This window comes from Leptonychotes weddellii, chromosome 11, assembly GCF_054177405.1.
Source record: "Leptonychotes weddellii isolate Sample4059 chromosome 11, ASM5417740v2, whole genome shotgun sequence".
In the NCBI taxonomy this organism is placed as follows: Eukaryota; Metazoa; Chordata; class Mammalia; order Carnivora; family Phocidae; genus Leptonychotes; species Leptonychotes weddellii.
The window spans coordinates 38,686,857-38,700,921 of record NC_138379.1 but is presented as its reverse complement, the minus strand read 5'-3'; the positions used below and the strand labels follow the sequence as shown (position 1 = coordinate 38,700,921).

The following is a 14,065-nucleotide window of genomic DNA, read 5'->3' as shown; positions in this document are numbered from 1 at the left end:
TAGCAGTAGGAAGCAGCTGCCTCCTGATCAGGGCAGTCTCAGGATAATATCAGTCAACTGCTGATATTAGAAGAGAACAACTCTCTTGGTGACTTTGTGAGTTTTTCCTTCAAGTTTAAAAAAGAGTCTATTTTCATCAGCATTCTCAATGATTGTGTAATGAATCCCTTTCCATTTAAACTAAGTGAAGTAGATTTTGTTCTCTGCATTTCAACCAAAGCCTGATCGATTCCACCTGGATGCCTGACATTTGTTAATATTCCTCTACATTTTGCAAAATTTACCTGCCATTTCAGTTCCATCTCAATTATTCCCTACATCAGGAAGATCTGTTCCCTTCTCTGTGTATCATTGTGTTGTGCATTTCACATGTAATATTGTAAGTACTTGCTTGCATCTCTGTCTTCCTCATTCGAACATGAACTCTTTGAGGCCAGGATGGGGTCTTAGTCCTCGGTGACACAAGGCATATTTTATTTTTTTAAAAACATTTTTTAAAGTGTATTTATTTTTATTAGTAATCTGTCCACCCAACGTGGACCTCAAACTCATAACCCTGAGATCAAGAGTCACTTGCTTTACTGACTGAGACAGCCAGGGGCCCACACAAGGCACATTTTAATTGCACATGTAGACACTGTATTGGACAGCACAGAATCTAGAACATTCCCATCATCACAGAAAGTTCTTCTGGATAGCATCGATCTAAATAGAACAGGGCTCTATAGAACAGGTACTTTTCTTTCATAGTGCTTATCAAAACTAAGAATGAATTAATGTCTGTCTTTCCTACTAAATTGTGGGCCCCATTAAGATAGGAATTGTGTCCATTTTGCTTACCAGTATATGTCCAGTGTCTAATACAGTACATGATAAATAAAGGACAGTAAATCGATATTTGTCAAATGACAAGTGAATGAAATTATATTCTAATAAATACAAAAATTTTGTTCTTTGAAATTTGGGATCCAGACTAGTGTGTAGACAAATGCTTTTTCAAGTTTCGGACCACTTTCTGCCTTTCCTTACTGAGCATTTCCTTTCCTGAAATGAAGAGGACAATAGTATCTAGTTAGTGGGGATTCGAGGACCTAGTACTTTGGTAGTATTAAAAGGATGTCAAAATATGGGAATGTGAGACACATGATTAAAAAAACATCTTGCATTATTCTTCCTACTCAAGAACAATTTAAACATTTTGGTATTACTCATAACCCCAGAAAGCATTCTTATAACAAATGAAAAATGCTCAACTTCATTTATTTAAAATTATGATCATTAAACTTTTATTTTACATCATAAGATGGGAGAGAGGTTAAAAAGGGCAATTTTATTCTTTTATAAATTATGCAAAAACATACTTTAAAAAGAATAAACAATAGAAATAGCATAATTAAAAGAGCTCTTAAATGAATTAAAGTAGAATCAAAATAATCAATTAAAATGTCAGCTATCAGGGCTAGCAATGGATTAGATGTAAATTTTGGTGTTTATTAATCTTAAGAGCTTGAAACTGTTAGCAGCACGTAATATAGTTGCCCAGTGCTGTTTATAGCAGTGCTCTGATATATCTGTCATCACTGGGATTTAGCTTTAGTTAGTACATCCACATCAGCTTTGTCAGCTTCTCCGAGACTTTTCTGATGGTTCTCAACCAGGACATTGTCTTCCTTCTTCCGGGGCCTCTGGGACCCACCATCTCTGTGCACTATTGGAGCCCCAAGGGCAACAAAGTTGTGCACATCCTGCAGCTTCTTCCGAAGCCATTCCACCCTCTCCATGGAGCTCAGGTGTTTGCCCAGGTTATGCATAAATTGTATCTCACTCACAGATCTCTTCCTGGAGGGAACAGAAAGAGGGAGGATCACTCCATTAGCGAAGTGTCAAGTGTCTCCTCTTCCAGATCATAAAGCCAACCTCAGAAAGCCAATTCCCATGGCCTCACCATGCAGAAGAGGTTACAATACTTACTTAACAGGTTTCCCATCCGATTTTGCAAGAAAACAAATTGCAAACATGACAATCATTACTTTAGCCATGTCTTTTGCAGACAGCATCTTCACTAAAAGGAAAAGCAAAAAGAAAGTATTTAAAAATATTTTTAATATGCCAAACTGTACAATTAAATTTATAGTAGTGATCATTACAACCATACAACTGCATAGAGAGTGTTACAACAACTAATTGAATTGGTTTTCATGAAAGACTTTAAGAATTGGCCTCTTTTATTTTACAGATACATTAGTATATATTTTATATACACATAATCTGACTTAGAAATTAGATAGATTAGTTTTACTTTCTTAAGTATCTTTTTGAGAGTTTTGGGCAAGTCTTAATATATGAATTTTAAGCCACATGAAGAATGGAAAGGCTTCCTTTTTAGAATTTCCTCCCACATTTTATGTTGGTTATGATTAAGTGCCTATAATTTGCTTGAAAATGGCTCTCTCTCTGTCTTTAAAGATTTTATTTATTTATCTGACAAAGAGTGTACAAGTAGGGGGAACAGCAGAGGGAGAGGGAGAAGCAGGCTCCCCGCTGAGCAAAGAGCCTGACGCAGGGCTTGATCCCAGGACCCTGGGATCATGACCTGAGCCAAAGGCAGACACTTAACCTACTGAGCCATGCAGGCACCCTCGTAACCAGGTAAATTACTAATACTGTTTATTTACTTAGCAAATTTCTTTTTTCATAAGTCAACTTCATTTCAGGCACTGCAATAATAAAAATAAATACCAACTTAATAGGCTCTGATTTAGAGATTTTTAATGAATTAATGCACACCTCTATCATTAAAAAGAATGTGTCAAAGTATTTTAAAATCATCTAATTAATTACTTGTTTACAGATATAGAGCCCTGACTCCATATGGAATGCTTGTCTGTCTTATTCGACTTATTTTATTAACAGTCTTGAGTATAATTTTTAGCACTTTCCTCTTTTGCTCATAAGGCTTTTCATCTCAAAATAGAATAGTCCTACCTTAATCTGCATTTCAGTAATTGCAAAGCCTATTATTACAGAAGTGCTTTTTCTTAATGCTTGATGTTCTCTATTTTAACAGACATAGGAGGTCTGTGTACTCATATTTTAAAGGGAAATAGCATCATTTAGAAGTCGCATAAGAAACATAATCTACTACATTTGTTTTCACTCTGTAATATAAAGCTACTGATGGAGCTACAAATGAGGATTCTTCAATGTTGGTTTATGCCAGGAAGAGGCATAGAGCACTGTAGCTAGAGGATAGGAACATTGCTATCCAGTTCTGGCTTTGTCACATTCACCTAGTAACTTAAGACATCTGTCCTTGGCTTCCTTGTTCTTAATAGAGAGAAGAGCTTCGTATAAGAATGCCATGAAAAAGCAAAAGAGCAGTTGTAAAACACACTTAAAATTCACGTACAGTTTTCAAAATAGCCAATTTGGAAAGGCTTTATGTAAAGGGATTATCCAGCAGTAAAACTGAATTTTTCCAACTATAATACATAGATTTGAGCTTTCTATGAGTCATAAAACAGTCTAGATAAGGATATCCTGAAGGACAAATGAATTTTAACACAACTTAATAAATTTGTATTGGTTATTTAAATCAGAATTACTCATTCCTTACTAGACTGTTTTATTTCAAAATTTCAGAGCATATCATGCCAAATTTTAATTATTTTTGTGTAATTTCAGATGAATTTAGAAAAAGCAAGGCATCTCAAAAGACTTGAATCAAAAAAGTTATGATTAAGAGCATTTTAGCAGCATAAATTTATTTTATACTGTGGCATTATATATTAAACAGAATTCAAACTGTCCCTTAATAATTTACCTTGAACAAACAGCATTTTTATAGAAAATAGTACACGTTATATAATTGCTCAATTATGAAAAAAATCTCAAATGAAATTTAAAAGAGAAACTAAAGATTACTCACCACGCTATGTCTTGTGACAAGATCTTTCAGGTGTATCGGCAGCTGATGCTTTCTCGAAGTTGAATCAACTTGTGAAAGCTGATGAACTGTAGACCCTCAAGTGTGACTTTTATATACAGGTCTTCCACTCACCAAGAGAAGCTTTTTTCTTGTCACAGATAATGTCACTCCCAATTCTCTGGATTGTAACTATAGGTTCAAAGTCATACACACACCCCCATTGGGCGGTGCCCATCCCTCTCACATCTTAAATAATTGGATATTACAAGGAAAACAACGTGGGCCTGGAAAAAGAGTTTATGCAAAGATTTCTAACAAATATCGAATTATAATTCTGACTGGATTAATGAATTTATATTATAAGAAAGACTGATTTCAAAGGTTAATGGTAAAGTTATTGTTTGAAAGTAAAATCTGAAAATAAGTGTATTGGTTAGAGCCACACTATTGGTATAATTATTGTGAGGATTATAAAGAATCACATTATGTTATTCTTTTTTTTTTGAAGATTTTATTTATTATTTGACAGACAGAGAGAGAGAGAGCACAAGCAGGGAGAGCGGCTGGCAGAGGGAGAGGGAGAAGCAGGGAGCCCGATGCGGGGCTCGATCCCGGAACCCTGGGATCATGACCTGAGCCGAAGGCAGCTGCTCAGCCGACTGAGCCACCCAGGATCCCCATCATTATGTTATTCTTACTTTATAAGCCATTTTCAATCAATCCATATTATTCCTGGTCATCTTTCCAAAAAAATATACATAGTGCTCTTCTTAAAGTGTTAAAAATATTTTGAGAAAATGCTTTGTATGTAATTAATTTTAAAGCTTTAAATGTGAAATTACTTTAAAATTCATTTAACTTAAATTTCATTTATGTAATTTAATTTGCAAGGAAAACACTTGCTAAGCACTATCTGCCAGACTTCATATGTATTATCCCATGAAGTAAGTCTTCATCACCATCCTTTAAAGTAAATACTGCTATTAGCCCAACTTTCACATGAGGAAACTAAGGATTGGAAAGTGGAGAAGATGGAATCGAACAAAGGCCTTTATGACTCCAGAGCCATTCTGATTCTTACTATCTCAGTTACCCCCTAGAAATGTAGCTCTTCTTTGCATTCCAGTCTTTAATTGGCCTTAAAAGGCCTCCAGCCTTTTGCAGCCTCCCAACCGAAGTCCCAGCACTGGATTCGTTTTCTTAGGTCTGGTCCTATCCAGGCTGCAGGTTATGCCTTTTCCTGCTAACCATTGCCAAAGTTTGACTCTACACCAAGTACAAGCCAGTTCAAGTTTGGACAGTACCTGTACAGAGTCTAGAATGAGCGATATGTATCAATCCTCTTCGCTGGGCAAACCTCATCTAGAGTGTATGTCCAGACTCCATCTCAGAAGTGCTACAGATAAGCTACAACGTGACTAGAGGATATGAACCAGATTGCTGAAAATGTTGAAAGACCCGACATATGAGAAGCAGTTGAATGGAACTGGAAAAGTCTGGAAAAGACTTGGGGTGACCATAGATAGCTGCTTTTAATTTTTGATGGCGCTATCACAAGGAAGGAATATTTACTGTGGTTTAAGGAAGAAAGGATTGAGTTTAATGGTTAAAGATTACAAGAAGGCAGATTTGAGGTGAACTTGGACATTTTAACTATTAAAATAAGGAATCAAGGGGTGCCTAGGTGGCTCAGTTGGTTAAGCATCTGACTCTTGATCTCAGCTGAGGTCTTGATCTTAGGGTCATAAGTTCAAGCCCCGCGTTGAATGTGGAGCCTACTTAAAAAAAAATAAAAGAAAACAAGGAATCAGGTACCTTCTTAGGTAGTGAGTTCTCCTACACTGCAAGTGTTCAAGTAGAAGCTTCATGAGCATTTGTCAGTATAGAGATTCATACATAGCAGAGGGTTGAACTAGGAGATTAAGAGATCCCTTTTCACTGTAAAAAATCTATTATTTTGGTCTTTTTGAAGACCTCTTCTGCTGCAAAGTCTACAAGTGATGTTTGTGTACCATTTTTTGGTTATATACTGTTGAGAGGAAGGAGAATTGGAAATGCAAATGATTTTATAAACACATTTTCGTTGTTATTATCATGCCATGTTTAACATTTTAATTTGTAGATTTTTCCCACTTCTTTGGGTAAGTTTGACATAATTGACAGCTTTCCAGGAGCAATGCAATTAGTGCTTTTACTGTGTTCCTCCTACGGCAAGTGAATAAGAATAAATCGTCTTATTAAAGACAACCACAGTGTTAAACTAGTTTTTCAGACAAATAATGCAAACAACTTAAACAAGGTTCACTTGTTCAAAAAATGCATTGAGTATCGATATCAGCTAAGAGCTATGTTAAGCACTAGATGACTGAGACACGATCTCTGCTCTCAAGTTTAACACATAATTATAATATAATGTGATAGGCATTATAATAGAGATATGAAGAAAGGCTTATATAAGCACAGATGAGGAAGTGACTAAATTTCCAGAGTTTTTGGAAGCTATTTTACTGAGAAGCTGAAATGTTCTCCAGGATGAGTGAGTTTTCCTCCAGAGGTGAGAAAGAACAGAGCGAACAGCATGCACAGAGGCTTGGAGGCAATGAAGACTGAATATATGCTAGTAGAAGAAGAAGGGAGATGAGCAATGATCCTATAGAAGATCCTTGGGTGCAAGCTGTGGAAGGCATTCACAGTCCTTTCTAAATTCATGCATGTTAGTAATAGTTTTGTGTCTCTCAGATTTTTTAAAGGACTTTCTGACCTTCCCACCAAGAAGACATACAGTTGCCAAGACTTGGCACATTGTTTATCTGAACCATCAGGGTCTGGGACTGCAGTCATTAGATAGAAGGACATCATTTAAGAAATAAGAAGGCTAGGGGCTATGTGGGCACAGGAGACTGATGTCACATTGACAGAAAAGCTGAGCACAGCTTTTTGCTTTAAAAAGCTCAGCCTTTCTTAGCGCTCTCAAGTTCTCTGAAACGAGGATCAGACCACCTACTGTATTCCTCACATTTGGGAAAGATAAAAGGGCCATGTGTTTCCTCTTGCATTATGGGAGGTTTAATTTTAGACTGATACTTTTTCCTTCTGTTTGCACAATAGCAATTAGTATGGCTTTGGGGACTTAGCATCAAGAAGAAACTTCCAGGGCTAAGAAATCCAGCTACATTTCTCCTGATTCCAGACAGATTAGATGGTGTCTAAACAGTTGACTTACTCTTTTGCTTTAAGCTCCCCTAGGGATATTGAGCTACTGGGTTCTTTTTAAAATTTTTTTATTATTGAAGTGAACATACAGTGTTATATTAGTTTCAGGTGCCCAACATAGTGATTTGACAATTCTGTTCATTATGCATTGCTCACCATGGTAAGTATAGTCATCATCTCTCACCCTACACTATTATTAGAATATTATTGACTATATTCTCTATGCTTTACTTTTCATCTCCATAACCTGTTTATTTTAAGAATTGGAAGTTTATATATTTTTTAAAGATTTATTTACTGAGTGTAAGTGCAGGGGAGAGAGGCAGAGGGAGAGGGAGAGAATCTCAAACAGACTCCACACTGGGTGCTGAGTCCAACATGGGGCTCAGTCTCAAGACCCTGAGATCGTGACCTGAGCCAAAACCGAGAGTTGGACGCTTAACCAACTGCTCCACCCAGGCACCCCAGAAGTTTGTATTTCTTAATCCAATTTCACCTATTTTACCCATTCCCTGCCCCTCTGGTAACTACCAGTTTGTTCTCTGTATTTATGAGTCAGTTTCTGTCTGTTTATTCATTTGTTCTGTTTTTTAGATTCCATACATAAGTGAAATCATGTCTTTCTCTTACTTATTTCACTTAGTATAATATCCTCTAGGTCCATTCATTTTGTCCTAAACAGCAAGATATAATTCTCTCTCTCTCCTTTTTAAAGATTTTATTTATTTATTTGACAGAGAGAGACACAGTGAGAGAGAGAACACAAGCAGGGGGAGTGGGAGAGGGAGAAGCAGGCTTCCGGCCAAGTAGGGAGCCCGATGTGGGGCTCGATCCCAGGACCCTGGGATCATGACCTGAGCCGAAGGCAGATGCTTAATGACTGAGCCACCCAGGCGCCCAAGATATCATTCTCTTTTATGGCTGAGGAATATTCCATTGTGTATATGCATGCATGAGTGTGTGTGTGTGTGTACCACATCGTCTTTATCTATTCATCTATCAATGGCCAATTAGGTTACTTCCATATCATGGCTATTGTAAATAATGCTGCAGTACACACAGAGGTGCAAATATCTTTTTGAATTAGTGTTTTCCTTTCTTTTTATTTTTTTATTTTTTAAGGATTTTATTTATTTGACAGAGAGAGACACAGCGAGAGAGGGAACACAAGCAGGGGGAGTGGGAGAGGGAGAAGCAGGCTTCCCGCTGAGCAGGGAGCCCGATGCGGGGCTGGATCCCAGGACCTTGGGATCATGACCTGAGCCGAAGGCAGACGCTTAATGACTGAGCCACCCAGGTGCCCCAGTGTTTTCATTTCTTTAAATACCCAGTAGCGGAATTACTTGCTCATACAGTAATTCTATTTTTAATTTTTGAGGAACCTCCATACTGTTTTCCACAGTGGCTGTACTAACTTACATTCCCACCAACAGTGTAAGAGGGTTCCCTTTTCTCCACATCCTCGCCAACACTTGTTACTACTTGTGTTTTTGATTTTAACCATTCGGACTGGTGGAGGTGATATCTCATTGTGATTTTGATTTGCATAATGTTGGGTGATGTTTAGCGTCTTTTCATGGGTCTTTTGGTGATCTGGATGTCTTCTTTGGAAAAATGTCTATTCAGGTCCTCTGCCCATTTTTAATTGGATTATTTGGGGGTTTTTTTTGGTGTTCATCTGTATGAGTTCTTTATATTTTTTGAATATTAACTCCTTATCAGATATATCATTCACAAATATCTTCTCCCATTCAGTAGGTTACCTTTTTGTTTTATTGATGGCTTCCTTCACTATGGAAAAGTTTTTTATTTTGGTATATTTTCAATGGTTTATTGCTACTTTTGTTTCCCTTGCTGGAGGAGGCATATCCAGAAATATGTTGCTAAGGTCACTGCCTATGTTTTCTTTTTTCTCTTTTTTTTTAAAGATTTTATTTATTTATTTACTTGAGAGAGAGAGAGAGAGAGAAACAGCATGAGAGTGGAGAGGGTCAGAGGGAGAAACAGGCTCCCTGCTGAGCCGGGAGCCCGACGTGGGACTCGATCCCAGGACTCTGGGATCATGACCTGAGCTGAAGGCAGTCGCTTAACCAACTGAGCCACCCAGGCGCCCCACTGCCTATGTTTTCTTTTAGTTTTATGGTTTCAGGTCTCACATTTAGGCCTGTTTGTTTTGCTTTGTTTTGTTTTGTTTTTTAAGTTACAGCATCTTAACTTTTCAGATCCCAATTTCTGCATCTCAAAGTAGAATACTGCCCTCCCTCCTTTGAGTTATGAGCTTTCATATGAGCTATCATATGTGAAAGTGTTTTGCATATAATTGGCACTCAAAAAATGCATGTTGAAACTAAATCTGAAGGGGAAGTGTTCCCTACCCGGAGGGTCTACCTCACTCCAGGAGTCCCCAGTAATAAACGTGGAGTGTATTGAGCAGCTGGGCCCAATCTGCGCTCGGCCTCCAAGATCTGCCAGTCCCTGAAGTGCAAAGAATTCTGAGGCAGTAGGCAGCTAGGATGTTGATAAAATCCACTCTGAATTTGCTGGCTTCACAAGGAATTGTAAAATTTAAACTAATCATTTTTAGTTAGTTTAGATTAAGTTTCAGATTAGTTTAGTTTAGATTAAGTTTCAGATTAGTTTAGATTAAGACTAATCATATATTTGCATTCTCGGTAACAAAATGTGCTGAATGTAATTGGAGAGTGGGCTCCTATGCAAGTTAACAAACTGACAGGTGGCCTCAGAAGGTACGTTCTCACACCCACCGAGCAACACCGTGCAGTGGAAACGCTCAGGACCTGAGTAGGGAAGATGAGGGCAAAGATCCAAGCTCTGGCACTTACTAGTTGCACAACCCAGGACAAGTTATTTCATCGCAAAACCTTAATTTCCACACAAAAATAAATATAAATTGCCCCCATAGAGTTACTGTGAGGATCAAATAGAATAATGCATATCCATGCACCTTGTCAACTGCGTACATAGTCTTGATTTTTTTTTTATAAAGATTTTATTTATTTATTTGACAGAGAGAGACACAGTGAGAGAGGGAACACAAGCAGGGGGGAGTGGGAGAGGGAGAAGCAGGCTCCCCGCCGAGCAGGGAGCCCGATGCGGGACTCGATCCAGGGACTCCAGGATCATGACCTGAGCCGAAGGCAGTTGCTTAACCAACTGAGCCACCCAGGCGCCCCATAGTCTTGATTAAAACCATAATTAACAATAATAACATTGTTTTCGTGAATTCTGTTGAAGTGACCTAATTCCAGTTTGGAGCTTTCTGTGTCCTGTCCAAGCTGAATGCAGTGCACTTTAAACATCACAGAGCTGTTCTAAAGGTTACACTTAGAACACTATTGACTTCATCTTTCAACAATGAAGAGAATCTTCAGTATTGCCTAACTCAACAAACTGTCCAGAAGAATGCTCTAGTGGGTGGGAAGAGAGGCATGAAGATGAGATTCTGTATTTTCCCTGCAGGGAAATTCTTCAGATGTCTAGGGCACCAATAAAGTATTTAAAAAGTCACTGTGAGACTTAATTCCAAACATAACTCATGCGGTTGGTTAGTTTGGGAAATCAACTAGAGGGAAGATCACAGTGGAAAGAACAGCAGGTGTGGAGTAAAAAGACCCAAGTTCAGATCTTGGCATTACTAGGGTCACCAGATTCAGCACATAAAAACACAAGACCCCAGTCAATAATAACATATTGTATACTTAAAGTTTTATTAAGAGGATAGATCTCTTGTTAAATGTTCTTTACACAATTAAAAAAAAAGAATTTGAAAAATGCCACAGGACACCCAGTTAGATTTGAATTATTTCTAATTACCTGTGTGCATGTACACTGAGATAAGAGAAAAATAGTGTATGGGACACACTTATACTAAAAAAGTATTTGTGTTTGTCCAAGATAAATTATAAGTATTTAAAGTACATACCTCTTTAATTATATTTCCCTGAATATCGACTTTTTCTGTTTCCTGTTTTGCAGAATTCTTTTTTTTTTATTTTTTTTTAAAGATTTTATTTATTTGAGAGCGAGAATGAGAGACAGCATGAGAGGGAGGAGGGTCAGAGGGAGAAGCAGACTCCCTGCCGAGCAGGGAGCCCGATGCAGGACTCGATCCCGGGACTCCAGGATCATGACCTGTGCCGAAGGCAGTCGCCTAACCAACTGAGCCACCTAGGCGCCCATGTTTTGCAGAATTTTTAAATAAGGTTTCTTGCAGTGACAATTTATGCTCCAATTACATTGTAACATGGCTTCTACATCCAAATTATATTGTTCTTTTCTGCACTGAACATACAGTAATGAGAAAACATGCTCAACATTATCATATGAGCTGGTGTCCTGAACATCTACTGAAATAAACTTAACAACTCTGAGAACTGCTCTTCAGTGTGATTTGTTAAAGCATACAATACCATCCTCTTTCCTGGCAGGAACTGCTTTGCCACTCTTCAGGATTACATTTCATCTCTTGATCAGTGGCTTTTAAAATTGTTGTCCATTGGGGAAAAACAAACAAACATTGTTATCGATTGTGATTCCCTTCTTCATCACGACATATACTGATTTCATTTGTTCCCACACTGGATGAGTACTTAGGAATATCTATGTAAAGCAATAAAATTCTTCAAGGGGGGAATCCATTTGAAAAATAGCTCTGACAAGTGCCATAATCATTGTCCGCTTGTCCACTTTGAGTGGGAATTCCTTTTCCTGTCCATAAAAAATGTTGTTCCTTTTAAGAACAGGTACTTAAAGGGATCTAATTCTCGTCAACTCTTTAATATATTCAATAAGTCCTTTTTAGCAATGGAGCACTTTAATAACACTGTTTGCTCTTTTTTAATTTGTATAATCTTACTGTTAAAGAAATATTGACAACCATGAACAAGAAATAAGTAGGCTTCACTCAATGGAGTATTTAAAAACTCAAGAATTTGGGGAAACTTTTCTTCAGAAAGTATAATTTCTTTTTTTTTTAAAGATTTTGTTCATTTATTTGACAGAGAGAGACACAGCGAGAGAGGGAACACAAGCAGGGGGAGTGGGAGAGGGAGAAGCAGGCTTCCCACGGAGCAGGGAGCCCAAAGCGCGGCTCGATCCCACGACCCTGGGACCATGACCTGAGCCGAAGGCATACGCTGAACGACTGAGCCACCCAGGCGCCCCCAGAAAGTATAATTTCAATGTGTCAAATAGACTGAGGATTTTCTTTGTTAAACAGAGTCAATGGCTTTTTAAATGTGAGAAATTTAAATAATACCGAATGCCAACAGAAATAATTTAATCATTATTTTGAACAGAATAAATACTGAAGGTTAGATGGTCATGTTTGTCCAAATCATGGTTTTGAGGCTGGCTCTCCACTTAGCAGGGGCTGTGGATGGAGGAAACTTTTCTTAAAAGGAGCTCTGGGCAAGGCAGTCAATAACATACATCTCTATCTTATAGAATCAACCCACGCATCAAAGTATTTGCTTTAAAAAATGTTTGGGAGAAGGAGCATATCTCCCCACTCCTTAAGTGTGGAGTGACTTCTTCCAAAGAATACAGTATAGAAAGAGGGGGAAAGAGTAGCTTTATAGTGAAGAAACCTGAAGAACACTACCTGTGATCAAGGTCAACATCAACAGTGTAAGTCATGTTGATAGAGTTTACCCTTGATATTATGTAATGAAAAATGGCATTTTACCTGTGTGCGTTTGCATATCCCCAGTCTAATCATGAGGAAACATGAGGCAAATTCTAATTGAGGGGCATCCTACAATATACCTGACTAGTACTCCTCAACACTGTCAAGTCATCAAAACAAGGAACATCTGAGAAACTGTAACAGCCAAGAGGACCTTAAGGAGATATGATGACTAAAGGTAATGTGGTGTCCTGGATGGGATCCTGGATCAGAAAAAAGGACATTAGGTAAAAACTAAGGAAATAATAATAGACCATGGTCTCTAGTTAATTAAAATGTATTGATGTTGGCTCATTAATTATAACAAATTACCATACTAATGTAACATGTTAATAACGGGGGAAACCGAGTGCCTGGGTGGCTCAGTCATTAAGCGTCTGCCTTTGGCTCAGGTCATGATCCCAGGGTCCTGGGATCGAACCCCACATCAGGCTCCCTGCTCAGCGGGGAGCCTTCCCACCCCCCCCGCTTGTGTTCACTCTCTCGCTGTGTCTCTCTCTCTCAAATAAATAAATAAAATCTTAAAAAAAAAAATAACGGGGGAAACCATGTGTGTGGGGGGTATAGTGGAACTCTCTGTGCTATCTGCTTAAATTTTCTGTAAATCTAAAACTCTTCTAAAAAATAAAGTCCATCAATTAAAAAAAATTCAAGGAGGTATAGCAGGCAAGATAAATAAATGAGTGTAACTGTCGGGAAAAAAAAAGCTTACTAATTGAATTGAGAATTAAAGACACGACTTAATGCAACAAAATTCAGAGTGAAAGATTTTTTTAAATTATCTGTTGTCACTTTCCACAGCACTTTATGCTATACATTATCTTATTTGGTTCTCACAGTATCTTTGAGGTAAATACTGTTCCTGTCTTTAAGTGAATTTTAGACTTATGAAGTTACTGGTTCAAGTTTACTCAACTAGTGAAGGGACACAGCCAGAATTTACGTCCGTGTCTCCTACATCCATGACTTTTTCCTCAATGTCATACTTCAGAGAACAAAGGTCAAAAGAATGAAAGCAGGGGGTGGGGGATGGGTTAAATAGGTGATGGGGAATAAGGAGTGCATTTGTTGTGATAAGCACTGAGTGTTGTACGGAAGTGTTGAATCACCAAATTGCACACCTGAAATTAGTATTACACTGTATGTTGACTAACTGGAATTTATTTATTTATTTTTTTTAATTTTTTTTAAGATTTATTTATTTATTTATTAGAGAG

At 37.8% G+C, this 14,065-nt stretch overlaps 1 protein-coding gene across 1 annotated transcript; it reads right to left on the bottom strand.

Annotated features, from left to right (window-relative positions):
* Window positions 1-1,454: 1,454 nt before the first annotated feature.
* On the bottom strand, window positions 1,455-4,029 carry PTH (parathyroid hormone). The gene is made up of 3 exons (XM_006745534.3): window positions 3,929-4,029; window positions 1,972-2,062; window positions 1,455-1,839 (listed from the first exon to the last, which is right to left on the bottom strand). The coding sequence occupies exons 2-3, from the start codon at window positions 2,055-2,057 to the stop codon at window positions 1,578-1,580; spliced, it is 348 nt and encodes a 115-aa protein (XP_006745597.1). The 5' UTR covers window positions 2,058-2,062; window positions 3,929-4,029; the 3' UTR covers window positions 1,455-1,577.
* Between the last annotated feature and the right edge of the window lie 10,036 nt (window positions 4,030-14,065).

What these genes read in the sequence shown, in the direction of transcription:
- PTH (XM_006745534.3), bottom strand. Translation starts at nt 2,057, where the DNA reads ATGCTGTCTGCAAAAGACATGGCTAAAGTAATGATTGTCATGTTTGCA. An exon ending in TCGGATGGGAAACCTGTTAA is followed by an intron (nt 1,840 to 1,971) that starts GTAAGTATTGTA and finishes TGTTCCCTCCAG; the next exon opens with GAAGAGATCTGTGAGTGAGA.